Genomic DNA, 13,687 nt, shown 5'->3' on the forward strand with positions numbered 1-13,687 from the left:
TACCAGTGAACTAAGGTAACACCTCTTATTTTTCGAATACCTTCCGCAGTATTCGAGCATTTCCAAGCAGTGCTGTTTTCTGCAAGTGCTCAACACTTATTGCAGCCCCTATTTGTCCCACATACTTCTCGAGGTTTTTGCTCACTGTTCCCTGAGCTATGACAATTATTGGTACTACTGCTACCTTTTTCATCGACCACAACTGCTTAACTTCCCAAGCTAACCTCTCATATCTCTCGACTTTTCTTTCTTCCTTATCACATACCTTGTTGTCAGCTGGGCATGCTATATCTATGATCCACCTTTTGTTGTTGTTGTTGTCGGTGGTGGTGTTGTTGCTGTTGCTGATGCTGTTGTTGTTGCTTATAGTTTCCTTTCATGATAACTTTATTTAAACTGTCATAGTGCCAGGCATCCTCCTGAGGCCAAGAGTAGCAAGGGCACTTTTGTTTTGCTATGCATGCTAAAATTATCACCACATTCATTCTATTTTAGATGGAGAGTGCTTTCTGTAGTATATGGGCTGTACTCATCATGGTTATCTTTTGTAGTTCACGGAGATTGGAGTTACCAGGAGTTGCTTAATATATTTCTTGGTTCCCTTCTTTATCATTCCCAATGCACCAAATACTACTGGTATTATCGTAGAGCTAAGCTTCCACATTTCTGTGATTTCAATTGGCAGATCTTTACAGTGAGAAAGCTTTTCGTATTCTCTTCTTGAGACATTTTGATCTTGTGGGACAGACATATCTATTAACAGACATGTTCCTCTGTTGTTGTCCTTGATCACAATGTCTGGTCGATTGGAGTCAATTTTTCTGTCTGTTTGTATAGGGAAGTTCCAGAGAATAGTGATGCCCTTGCCATTAACTACATCCTCTGGATGGTGCTTGTACAACTTATCATGGGATTTAATTTTGTAGGTATTTTAGAAGCATTCCGGTGCATGTACTGACCTAGTTTGTCATGTCTTATCGGGTTCTCCTTTTCACCGAGGACTGAGCAGCCAGAAACAGCATGATCAATTGTCTCTGTGAATTTTCCTCCAAATTCTGCATAAGGGGTCAGATCCATCTTTAAGGACATTTGCTTGGTAGGTAAGCTCTAATCTTGCTCTGTAATAGCAAAACCTTCTGTTTCCCCCTTTCAGACCTGTCCCTTGCAGCCATTGGCGTGTTAGATTTTCCAGGCAGGAGTTTACCCTTCCAGTTGCCTTCCATATTATTCATGCAAGCCTTCTTTGCTTTTTGTTTGATGTCTTTTGCATCAGTGATAGGTTTGTCACCATTTGGATGATGTCTTTGCTCTTTCTGATTGTTAATTTCTAAATCAGGGGAAGCAGTGGTAGGTCTGTCAGTATTTGGGTGTCTTTGGTCATTCTTATTGTTAACGTGTAGGTCAAGAGACTTTTTTTAATTCTTGACTTCAGTGAAGTTCGTAAGAGCACATCACTTGTATTAAGGTTCGTCTCAAGGCCTATTATTGCTGATTTGAAGGATAGCTCAAGCTGTATCAGGCCTCTTCTGCCTATTTTTCTTGGGAGATAAATCCTGTCTACACCTGATTTTGGATGGTGCATTCGGTACCTTGTAATGATTTTACTGGTCTTTCCATCCATATTCTGTATGTCAGTGAGATTCCACTTAACGATATCAAAGCTATATGTGGTTACTGGTAGGGCCAAAGAATTGATTGCATTAATTCCTTTAGCAGCATTTAATTCTGAGTTTAGGACCATTCTTACCCTTTGATAGTATTCCTTGCAGATTTTCTTTTTTATTTTAGAGTGCTGGATACCATCACCTTCGTTGGTTCCCAGATATTTGTATACTTCAGTTTGGTCTAGGTTTCAAATAGCACTGGTAATCTCAAGTTCTATGTTTTCTGCCCTTATGAACTTCCCTGCCTTGAAAGTAGCCTTGGCACATTTATCAAGTCTGAATTCCATGCCTATATCAGAGCTGAATTCCTTGACAATATTCAGGAGCTCTTTGTTTGTTTTTGGCAAACAGTTTTAGATCATGCATATATACCATCTCTTAACATTATTCAGTTGCGTGGATAAAGGGAACAAAAGAGTAATGGTGATAATGAGTCGTCTTGAAAGGTGATATTGATGTCTAGTGAGGTGGTGTATCCTTGTGCATGGTTTAAAATGACAGTTGTTCTCCACAAATTCATGATTATTTTTTAAAAGTTCACAATCATTGGAGCTATCTTGTAAATTTCCAGGGCCTATTATTGTTGTTGTTGTTGTTGCTGCTGCTGCTGCTGCTGTTGTTGTTGTTGTTGTTGTTGTTGTTGTTGTTATGGTGGTCAAGTATGGCAACCCATACTTGACAGGTACTTCTTCACACAGCTGTCCACATCCATACACATCACATGACCATACCAGCACAGTTGTCTTTCTTGCACACCACATCTAATACTTGTCCAACGTTTCTATCAAGACTTTTGCATCAGAATGGCAACCCATACTTGACATCAATCAGTGGATTTCGTAAGGAAAAATACAGAATACATGTATTTGTACCCTTGAAGTTTGTACTGTGGTGAACACCAAGTCAATTGCTGTTGACTGGTGTGTTTATTTTTCCTGTTTTGTCATCCATTTTGGGGTGGGAGACAGCTCACTTGAATTTATGTTTCTGTCAAAAGTTGTTTGCATTTTCCCCATCACCATTGGAGAAAGCCCAACAGAACATGGTGAGGCCTATACGTGAAAGAGGGGGAGAGATCGTGGCTCAAATACAAAATGCTTTAGGTTCTGTCTAATGACATACACATAAATACATTCTTATATATTTATGATGATGATGATGATGATGATGATGATGATGATGATGATGATATTTCAGTAACAGATTTTTAAAAAATACAATAAAAGTAACAAAAACAGAATGCATCCTCTTCATCAGCATCATCTCCACCACCACCACCACCACCACCACCACCACCATCTGCTCACTTGTGTGGGACGGAATTTGTTGTGGATTTTCTATGGCTTGACGCCTTTCCTGTCACCAACCCTCACCTCGTTCCAAGGGAGGTAACTATTTCTCCATTTTACAGAGCATCACAAAATATTAGCAACAAAGGACACCGCTTGCATAACAGGGACACTCGTTTACAGTTAACACATAATGTCAAGGCAAGGAGACACAAACAAATATGTATGACAGGCTTCTCTCATTTTCTGCCTACCAGGGCTTCGTTTGGTCTATAGCTGTAGTTAAAGACACTTGCTCAAGGTGCCATACATTGAGACTGAACCTAAACCAAGGAAATTAAAAGTAATAGCAACAGAAGCAGCATTAATAACAAGAAGCAATCTTTATGTCCAACTAAATGTGGATGTTGTGTTAGAACACCAAATACTGCCTTATTTACCTTGAGAGGCCCTCTCATATGGACACACGGTCCATAAAAGCACTCATATTTATATTGTTGGTAGATGTCAGTCATCTGCTACAGGCACCAAAACTGCCAGATCACGTATTTTCACTCTGCTCAGGTTCATCAGTGACAGACGCCCTGTAGCAACATAACAGCCAAATCTCTGTGTCAAAAATATATAGACACTGATGTCACAAATAGCCTGAAGGCTTATTAAAGATAATTAATAGCAACAGAAGCAGTGTTAATACCAAAATGTTTTCTTTATGTCCATATGCTGTAATGAAGAAATAGGGGAAATTCCTGTCCACTGTAGAACTGTTTGTGAAGTTCTTTCTTTTTGAATCTTTTCTCTTTTCCTTTGTCATCTCTCTTATGAATGACCATGACCCTAATTGTTGGACCTCCTCCTTCTCCTCCTTCTTGCTTACAATATGAAGATAATAACCTTGTACTCTGCTTTTGTGCCGCAAATATTCTTGGGGACACAAGATACACCAAAGAACCTCAACTTCAACATTCTTGATAGACATTTCAACAGCAAACACAAGACTCAGCAGTTTTAATCAGAATGGTGAGTGGAGAGAAGAAACAATACAACTTCAGCTACATGAATACACCATGGCCACATGTTTAACTTCACTAACACCACATCAGTGGCCATGTGAGAGGTCTTTCTGCCACATCCACTATAATACCATGTCTCCCAGTAGACTGGAAGGTCGTGGATGGAATATCTTTGATCTGAGTGATAAAAGTAATTTTCCTCATTTACTTATTACTGATTAGAAATAAATCATTAAATATTTTAAATATTTTGTTTGTCTTTTGTTAAATTAAATCTCTTCTCTTTAAAAAAAATCAAAAACTTAAACAAAAATGATAATCATGGTTTTGATTTTTACAGAAATTTGATGAATATCTCCTAAATAAACCAGTAAATGAAGGAGTTCATTCAAAAGGTAAACAATTTGTTTGTTGATATTGAATATTAGGGTGTTTTGCCATATCGTCTCTATTAAACACTGTTTATTAAAATGTTGTTATTATTATTATTATTATTATTATTCAGTAGTTTTATTTTTATAGCGTGCTTTCACTTCACTACCGAGCGCAGCTCTGTGTGCCTTGGGTATGTGCTGTGATTTGGTTTGATGCTCTTTGCGTCGGATGTGTGTATGATGCCCAGTAGTGCAATTAACTGTATGTTATATGTGTTTGTAAGTCCTGGTGTTTTTGTTATGTATTTGTCTGATTAGAATTGGATTAGAATCAAAGGGCCTTAGAGTCAACCTAGCTAAAACCAAAGTCCTAATAAGTACGAAGGCAGCAAACCACAAATCCCTTCAGGTAGATGGCCCTGCTCAATCTGTAGAAAAGGTGTAGGTAGAAACTCTATAAGATGTACCCGGTATAAGCTATGGACCCATAAGAGGTGCAGTAATATCAAAGGAAGGCTAACTGGGAAGATAGTTTTTGTATGTGGCAGATGTTAGTTAGTTAGTTAGTTAGTTAGTTAATTTGGCTCAAAAGCAAATAGCAAGGCCATGTAGGGGGACATGGAGTTAAGTACAGGGTGGTGTTCATGTAAAGAGTTCAGGCCACTTGAGGTCCAGGGAGGCTTTGAACAAAGCGGTCGTCGGCATCTTCACCATCTCGTCTGGCAGCTTGTTCCACGGATCCGCAACCCGGACGGAGAAAGCTCCTCTCCTTCGATTGAGATGAAATCGTCGCAGGTAGAGCTTTTCGGAAAGACCCCGCAGCCGATGTTCAGGAGCAATAAACATTGAAAATGTGCAGAGAACAACTTCCGCCACATTCCAGGGAGAAAAACTAGAAGTAGTTGATAGCTTCCGTTACCTAGGTGACCAAGTCAGTAGCGGGGGAGGGTGCTCTGAAAGTGTAGCTGCTAGAATAAGAATAGCTTGGGCAAAGTTCATAGATCTCTTACCTCTGCTGGTAGCAAAGGACCACTCGCTCAGAGTAAAAGGTAGACTGTATGACGCATGTGTATGAACAGCCATACTACATGGCAGTGAAACATGGGCCGTGACTGCTGAGGACATGCGTAAGCTTGCAAGGAAAGAAGCCAGCATACTCCGATGGATGTGTAATGTCAGTGTTCATACTTGACAGAGTGTAGGTACCTTGAGAGAAAAGTTGGACTTAAGAAGCATCAGATGTGGTGTACAAGAGAGACAACTGCGCTGGTATGGTCATGTGGTAAGAATGGATGTGGATAGCTGTGGGAATAAGGGCTACACCCTAGCAGTTGAGGGAACCTGTGGAAGAAGTAGACCCAGGAAGAAATATGCTGTGCTTGAGAAGACTCGGTAAGCTCAAGTGTGACCATATCCTTGTGGCCTATGCTAGTGGTGTAACCAGTCCACTTATGCGTACCTTTCCTTCATTGGACACTAAACTCTGCTTGCGAAGACCAGTTGAGGCAAGTGAAATCGAAATCAAACTTGGTGACTGGCATCCGTTGCTAGTGGAGCGCTAAGAGTACCATACAAGTGAGATCGTTGCCAGAGCAAGAAGCTGGCCTCCGTGCCGATGGCATGTTAAAAACACCATTCAAGCATGATCATTACCTGCGTTGCCTTACTAGCACTTGTGATGGTGGCAAGTGAAAACAAAAGCATTCGAGCGAGGTCGTTGCTAGTGCCGCTGGACTGGCTCCTGTGCAGGTGGCACATTTGAGCATGACTGTTGCCAGTACCACCAACCTGGCCCTCATGTTGGTGGCACGTAAAAGCACTCATTACACTCTCGGAGATTTTGGTGTTAGGAAGGGCATCCAGCTGTAGAAACTCTGCCAGATCAGACTGGAGCCTGGTTCACCAGACCTCAGTCGAATCGTCCAGCCCATGCCAGCATGGAAAGCGGACGTTGACTGATGATGATGGTGATGATGATGATTGTCTGAATATTTTTTATCATGCCTAATGCACCTACTATGATAGGAATTGTTTCTGTTTTTAGATTCCACATTCGAGTTATCTCTATTTCCAGGTCTTTTCTTTTAGAGACATGTTGTAATCCGCTGGTATTGATACATCAATTAGAAAGCATTTTTTTTTTCATGATCTCTGACAACTAAATTCAGCTTATTGGCTTTAATTTCTTTATCTGTGTGTATTGGCATATCCCAGAGTATGGTTGCTTTCTCGTTTTCTGTGACCTTTTCTGTCGTGTGCTATACCATTTTTTTCTGTTGTTATTCCATAATGTTGGCATAGCTTCCAGTGTATGTAGGTCCCAACTCTGTCGTGTCTGTGAATATATTCCTTCTTAGCCAGGACTGGGCAGCCAGAGATAATATGATTTATTGTTTCTTGTCCATCTCCACATATTCTGCAGTTACTTGTTATGTTTCTTTTCATTACATGTTTTTGGTAATTTCTGGTGGGGAGGCTTTGGTCTTGTGCTGCAATTAAAAATCCCTCTGTTTCTGCTTTTAGTCCTGAGCTTCTCAACCATTGTTGGGATTTTTCTCTGTCTATTTCTTTTGCATTTAGTTTAACCCAGTACTTGCCATGAAGGGGCTTTTTTGCCATCGTTTTATCATGGTCCGTTGCTGTTCTAGTTTTAGTTTTGATTTCATTTGCTTTATAGCTTTTGTTGTGTTTTCTTCTTCTTCTTCTTCTTCTTCTTCTTCTTCTTCTTCTTCTTCTTCTTCTTCTTCTTCTTCTTCTTCTTCTTCTTCATATTTATTTGGTGGTATGATTTCTTGTTTGTATTTGTCAGCTTCCTTAAATACTGAGAACAGTTTTTTGTTTTGCTCGTGTTTTGCTGCTATTTGTATCAGTTTTCCTTGCTTCTGAAGTAGGTATTTTTGCAGTCCTATGGTGGTTATTTTATAATAGTTTTCCAGCTTTATAAGGCCTCTACCACCTTCTATACGTTGTATATATAGTCTTTCTATGTCAAACTAGCAGCATAGCCCGGCGTTGCCCGGGTATGTAAACGCCCCTAGTAGGCAACGACTAATCCCAATCTAGTCCTTTCCCTCTAGGGAACGAAGACGCATGTGTAGGTTGCAATGTCTTCTCTTCACTCCCAAATAACTATCAAACAGCTATCGATAATTCAACCCAGCCAATTCCTACCAGGAAGAAATTACATTCGAGACTTTACCCCACTTCTGCTAATAGCTGCTGCAGCCGCAAGTTATTCGAATACTTTTTTTGTTTAAACTTTCTTTATAACTACCACCACAAACGTTTTACCTTAAATTCTTGACGTACCCTAAGGGTCCTCGGATGCTACTTGCAAACTCTTGGTTTATTATAAACCGTTTTTGTCGTGTGCACCAACAAAACTTTTCCATTCGTTTGTTCAGTTTGGTCACTTTTGACTTTTTCGTTGTTGTCACTCACATTGCTGCCCACTTTTTTGCCGTTTTTGTACATTTTTATACATTTTGGGATACTTATCCCACGTGTTCCAAGAGTTAAAAAGGTCGAGTTGTGTCCCCCAGACAGTCTGTAGAAAATGTGTTGCATATAAAAAACTTAGATTCTCGACCCATGTCGAATTTATCGATTTTTTTTCAGAACTGGAGGAACTTTTCAACATTTTTGCTGCGTTAGTTTTGAATTATGACATTGGACTATGTGTGTGTCAAGTTTCATCAGAATCGGTTGAAAGCCGTGGTCAGAGTGAGGGTACAACCTGACAGACACACAGACACAAAGACAGACAAACTGCCGTTTATATATAGAGAGATTTTGGGTGGTGCATCCTAGATCCTGTCATTATTTTTCTTGTTTTTCTGTCTATTTTGGTTAGTTCATTTAGGGATATTGTAGCTGTAACTTATAACTGGGACGGCTAAAGTGTTAATACCTGTTATCTTGTTTTTAGTATTGAGCTCTGTTTTTAGTATTGATCTAACTCGTCTATAGTATTCTTTCTATATTTTCTCTTTCAGTTGTGTGTGTTGTGTCTTATCTAGTTCATGAATTCCTAAGTATTTGTAAGTTTGGCTTTGGTCTAATTCTTTTATTTCATTTGATTTATCTAGTGTGATGTTGCTACTCTTACCTAGTTTTCCTCTTTTCAGGGTTACTTTGGCACATTTTTCTAATCTAAATTTCATATCTATTTCTTTGTTAAATCCATGAACTGTCTTTAGTAGTGTTTCCAGCTGTTTGTCATTTGTAGCGTATAGTTTTAGGTCATCCACATATAAAAGGTGGCTGATTGTTTTGCTGTAACATTTATATCCGCATCCAGTTCTATGTAGCATATCAGATAGAGGTGTCAGTGCCAAGTTGAAAAGGAGTGGAGAGAGAGAGTGTCTCCCTGGAATATTCCTCTTCGAATGGGGATGGCTTTGGTTTTCACGAGTCCCTCTTTTGTTTGGAGCTGTTGCACTGTCTGCCATTTATTCATAGAGTGTCGTATTTATTTTATAATTGTTGGTGCTACCTTGTTAATGGCTAGTGTTTTGAGGATTCATGTGTGGGGAATGCTATCTAACGCCTTTCGGTAGTTGATCCAGGCCATACTGAGGGCTTTCTTCTTTCTGCGGCTGTCTTCAGTTATGGCTTTATTGATCATTAGTTGATCTTTACAGCCATATGAGCCTTTGCGGCATCCTTTCTGCTCTTCTGGAAACAGGTTGTTTTCGTCCAGGTGCTTGTTCAATCTTTGCAATATTATTGCAGTAAATGCTTTGTACATTGTAGGGAGACAGGTTATAGGTCTGTAGTTTTCTGGTTTTGCTGTCTCATTGGATTTGGGAATTAAGATGGTTTTCCCCTTCATGAGCCATTCAGGCATTGTCTCTGGCTCTGCCAGTATGTTGTTAAAATTTTTAGCCAGCTTTTTGTGCATTCCTGTCAGATATTTCAACCAGAAGTTGGGGATCCTGTCATGCCCAGATGTCATCCAGTTGCTTAGTCTTTGCAGTGCCTGGGTGACCTCTTCAGTTGTTATGGGGGTCCAAAGTTGCTCAGGTGCTAAGTTTGTTGTTTTAATACTCCTTTCTTTTGGTTGATCTTTCGCCGACCATATTTCTCTCCAGAATTCTTCCACTTCTTATGCTGTTGGTGCTTCAGTGATTTCTATTTTATTTTTGCCAAGTTCTTGGTAGAACTTTTTGGGGTTGGAGTTGAACTGTTTGTTTGTTTTGTTCAAAGAAACGTTAGCGTTTCTCATACCAGCGGATCCTTTGTGCTTTGGCAAGGATATCTTGCTTTAGCTTTTCTTTTACTTCAGGTAAATCTTTTTCTGTGATGTTGTATTTGCACAGTATTTTTATTTTCTTTTTGTTGCTTAGTAGCGTTGATTGTCTACTAATTTCGTTAAGAATCAACAGATCTTTTTTCATTTTTTGTATTTTTTGGGGGGATATTATTTATCCACAGGGTTTGTTTGGGTGGTGGTACTCCTGTTTGGATAGGTTTGAGTGAGTATCCAGCTTCTTTTGTGGCTGCAGTGGCTGCTGCCTATATTATGTCATTTAGCTCAGTGATATTGCCATTTGTTTCTGTGGCTATTAGTTCCGTGACAGCCAGGTTTATGCTATTTATTATCGATGTTGTTTTTTGGTCTATTTTGATTTTTGGGAGGTATGTGTTTTTCGGTTCTTTGATTATTCTATTTTTTATGGTATCATAATCATTAGGCTCCCCTTCATTGTTTCCAGGTTTTAGATTTGTGTCGCTTTTTTCTCATTCATATGTTTGTCTGTTGTGTTTTGGTTTGCTGCTTTTCTTACATTATTATTCATCCTTACGGTCTGGGTTTGTTGTTTTTTGTTTACTTCGTTTTTGTTGGAAATGTTACGTCTGTCTTCGTGTTTTACTATCTCAGTGTTTATATTATTTGGTATTGTTGTCTGTTTACTATCTACATTTTCCTGATGTATTTTTTCTTATAAATGTTCTATTTCTATTTCTGATATTTTTTTTGCGTTGAGAATATATCTTCGTATGTTAGCTAGTTTATTAGGGTTCATTGCTGTATCCAAGTCTTTGTTTAGGTTATTTTTCTTCCATATTTTATATGTATTTGTTGTTGTGTTTTTGTTCTTTGGGTAGAGCAATTCCTCTACCACCACCTCTTTTGGCTCCACCTCTTCTTCTCCTTTTCCTCCTCTGCCACCCCCACCCCACCCCCTCTTCTTCTTCTTCTTCTTCTTCTCTTCTTCTTCTTCTTCTTCTTCTTCTCTTCTTCTTCTTCTTCTTCTTCTTCTCTTCTTCTTCTTCTTATTATTATTATTATTATTATCATATCATAGATGTCGCCCAGTATACAATGTTATAAAGTTGTTGATTGCAGACATTGTATATAATGTTTGTCAAGTGACAACAAGGACCTCAGACAGACACTAGGCAGAGGAAAAACAAGAGGAGAGAGAGAGAGAGAGAGAGAGAGAGAGAAAATAAGCAAGAATGAGACATGCAAATCTTGTCGTAACAATTTCAACTTTGCAAGACTGACCAGAGAATTAAGTGAAGACATTTTTATCGATGGAAATGAATTCAAGAGTGCAAAATGTAGCAGAAAAATGGTATTAAACATTCATAGAACTGGCCCCCAAAAAATTCATTTGTGGACAGTTCTATATGAAACAACTGGAGCCAAAAGTAGGAAAGTGGAGCAGGCAACACAGTAGCATATAGAGAAATGCTTAAAACCAGTTTGGAAAAGCAAAACTTATGTAGCCAAGGGAAAGAAATATGGGACTGTCAAAGTGAGGTTCATCTCAAAGGAGGAAACCAAAAAATCACTCGGCAGCTACCCTAAAAACTGAGAAACTAATCATTATTCCCATCTATCTTGGTCGAAGAACTTTCAACATCCTACCAGACATAAACAGAACAGGGGATGCAGCTTCTAATACAGGCAGACGAGCAAAGTGTTTTAGTCTACAGGATGGCACAAAGCTTTATGTGGCTATTGAGGGTAGGAAACCAAGATGTCAGTTGTGCAAGGATACAAACCATCCCAAAGCTTTCTGTTAATAACAAACAAGAGATGTGAACTACCCCACAAAGCAACAAACAACAACAAAGTAAAACAAAAAAGCTAATGCATCACACATATATAACCATAGAAAGCTCACACACACACACACCAACCTGATGTCACCGAGAAACAAGCCAGAGACACATATTGAAGTCATACAGACATCACGACCTACGTATAATACCATCAAAACAAAATATCCTGAGGTGGGTTGGGTTGGGGGGCTTTCCAGAGAGTCATAAATTGAGACAAATATGTAAAGAACTGCTTGTGGAAACATCCACATATATCCATGGAGATGGAACATCCATCCCCTCCTCACCAACTAAGTCAATTCCTCGTTTCTATACTTTGATCTAACCCTACTCAGAGTCAGCAGTATAAATGGGAGTGACCTGGGGTTGCCTTGGCAACAAGGGCCATCTATGCAATGACCTCATGTCACTAAGTGTCAATGTAGTGGCCATCAGTAAAACCAGATTCTCTGACCAACTAAAGCTTTCATGTCCATTTTCGATGGATGCAAGGTATATTTATTTCAATTCCAATGAGGGATGGGTGGTGGAACAGTGGTGTTGATCCAGATACGCCCCAGGAGGGAAGTTGGTGATGCTGGACAATAGTGATGGGGGTCCCTTCAGACTGGTGACTGTTTATGCTCTGACAGGAACAGGACATCCAGTCTGCTTCAGACGTCCGGAGGCTTTCCTATGAGCACCCTGCCCTTTAGTGTTAGTGGGCGAATGAAGTACCATCATAGATCCATGTTTGGACTGTGTGGGGCTACAAGAGAGAAAAAGGGGTGGGGGTGGGGTAAAAGGCTTGCAAACCTGCTCAGACATTGCATCTGTCATATCATATCGCCTGACCATCATGCCCTGCCACAGTTCAAATCTGACCAAACTGGAGCAAATGCTCCCACTTTCTGTGAAAGGGACACATTCTACTTGTCAGGCACTCCATTTGCTGTCAATACCCACTGAATGTAGAGCTGGGTATGCCATGGCTGCTGATGCACAGATATGCACTGAGGCTGTGACATCTCCAGTGCTTCATAGATGGTGAACATGCGTGGTCACCATTTGCCAGACATGATTTCCTACAGCTTGTCTCTTTTGAGCTGCAGCCCTGAATCAAGCACAGACCAAAGTAGGACATTTGGCACCTAGAGTGTCTTCAGGCACTCACAGTCCTCTGTCAGTTGGCCAATATAGTCAGGTGAAGTTCCATTCAGGTATTCTATAGAGGGTTAATGGCGAACAAGTGTGACAATATACTTGGGGAGATTTTGGTCTGTAGCAGAGGATTTTCGAGCTGGGGCCCATGGATAGCTTCCAGAAAACCTTGCCCTGACAGTGCTACTGAAGGGCATTGCCAGTTCAGTATAAACTCTACTGGCAAGGAAGTGCTGTCAGCTGGGCTTGCCTGAGGTGTGCACAAAGTGACAAATCTCTTCTGCACACTCTCATTCACTTCCCAACCATTCTTTCCTTCGTAAAGATCATCCCACTGCTTTCCTTTAACTGGGAAGGGCAGGCTGTGTTTCTTTGTCTGGTGCAAAAGAAGTTGTGTGGTGGACTAAGTTGAAAGGGCTTGAAGATTGAAATTTTCCTTTTCAGCCAAGCTCTCATCAATTTGTTCAAGTTTCACTTGGAAAGGAAAGTGAGGATAGAGAAGGAAGTACTGCATTCCAGTGATTTTGTTAAGAAGTGAGTGAATGTAGGGCAAATGACCTGAGTGAATCAGCCTACACTACGGCTATGCCTTCTAGATCGAGGGTAGCTGAAGGGGAGAGGGCACTTACCTTAGCAGTCTAGGTGATCATAGTTTTTTTGTGGTGTTTTCATGAGCAACCATTGGAAGCCTCTCTCTTTTGGGGATTTATATTTTATAATTTTTAGTGGTATCACTTTTATACCCAATCAAATAACATCCCTTTTGTGTTATATTGGTCTGTGCCATTCCCAAACCTTTATATTAACATTCAGTGTTGAATAAAGCATGAATTATTATTATTGAGAGAGCAGTGCATGCCATCAAATGACACCAAGGTAAAATAAATGAAGCCCAGTATATCCGTTATGACTACCCGTCTGATTAGAGTACACCAGGTACATGTATCACAACCACATGTGTGCAACATGGTGATCTCATAACAAGATAAACAGTGCATGACCTTGCAGGTAGGGCCCAGTTAGAATTTTCTTCTGGTCGAGTAACCCATCCCACTCCAAAGGTCCCCGAATAAGGGTTGTTTAAGGATATTGAATGAAACACCCATGTTTCCAGACGTGAATAATTCAAA

The 13,687-nt window shown here is 40.0% G+C and overlaps 1 protein-coding gene across 1 annotated transcript in view; it reads left to right on the forward strand.

Annotated features, from left to right (window-relative positions):
* Nucleotides 1–13,687, forward strand: part of LOC115209664 (protein mono-ADP-ribosyltransferase PARP14-like) — a 730,077-nt gene that overhangs the window by 396,348 nt on the left and 320,042 nt on the right. Inside the window, exon 17 of the mRNA XM_036508891.1 lies at nt 4,307–4,361. Coding sequence (XP_036364784.1) covers nt 4,307–4,361 — 55 coding nt within the window. The remainder of the gene's footprint in view (nt 1–4,306; nt 4,362–13,687) is intronic.

The sequence above is a fragment of the Octopus sinensis genome, linkage group LG1 (assembly GCF_006345805.1).
Source record: "Octopus sinensis linkage group LG1, ASM634580v1, whole genome shotgun sequence".
In the NCBI taxonomy this organism is placed as follows: domain Eukaryota; kingdom Metazoa; phylum Mollusca; class Cephalopoda; order Octopoda; family Octopodidae; genus Octopus; species Octopus sinensis.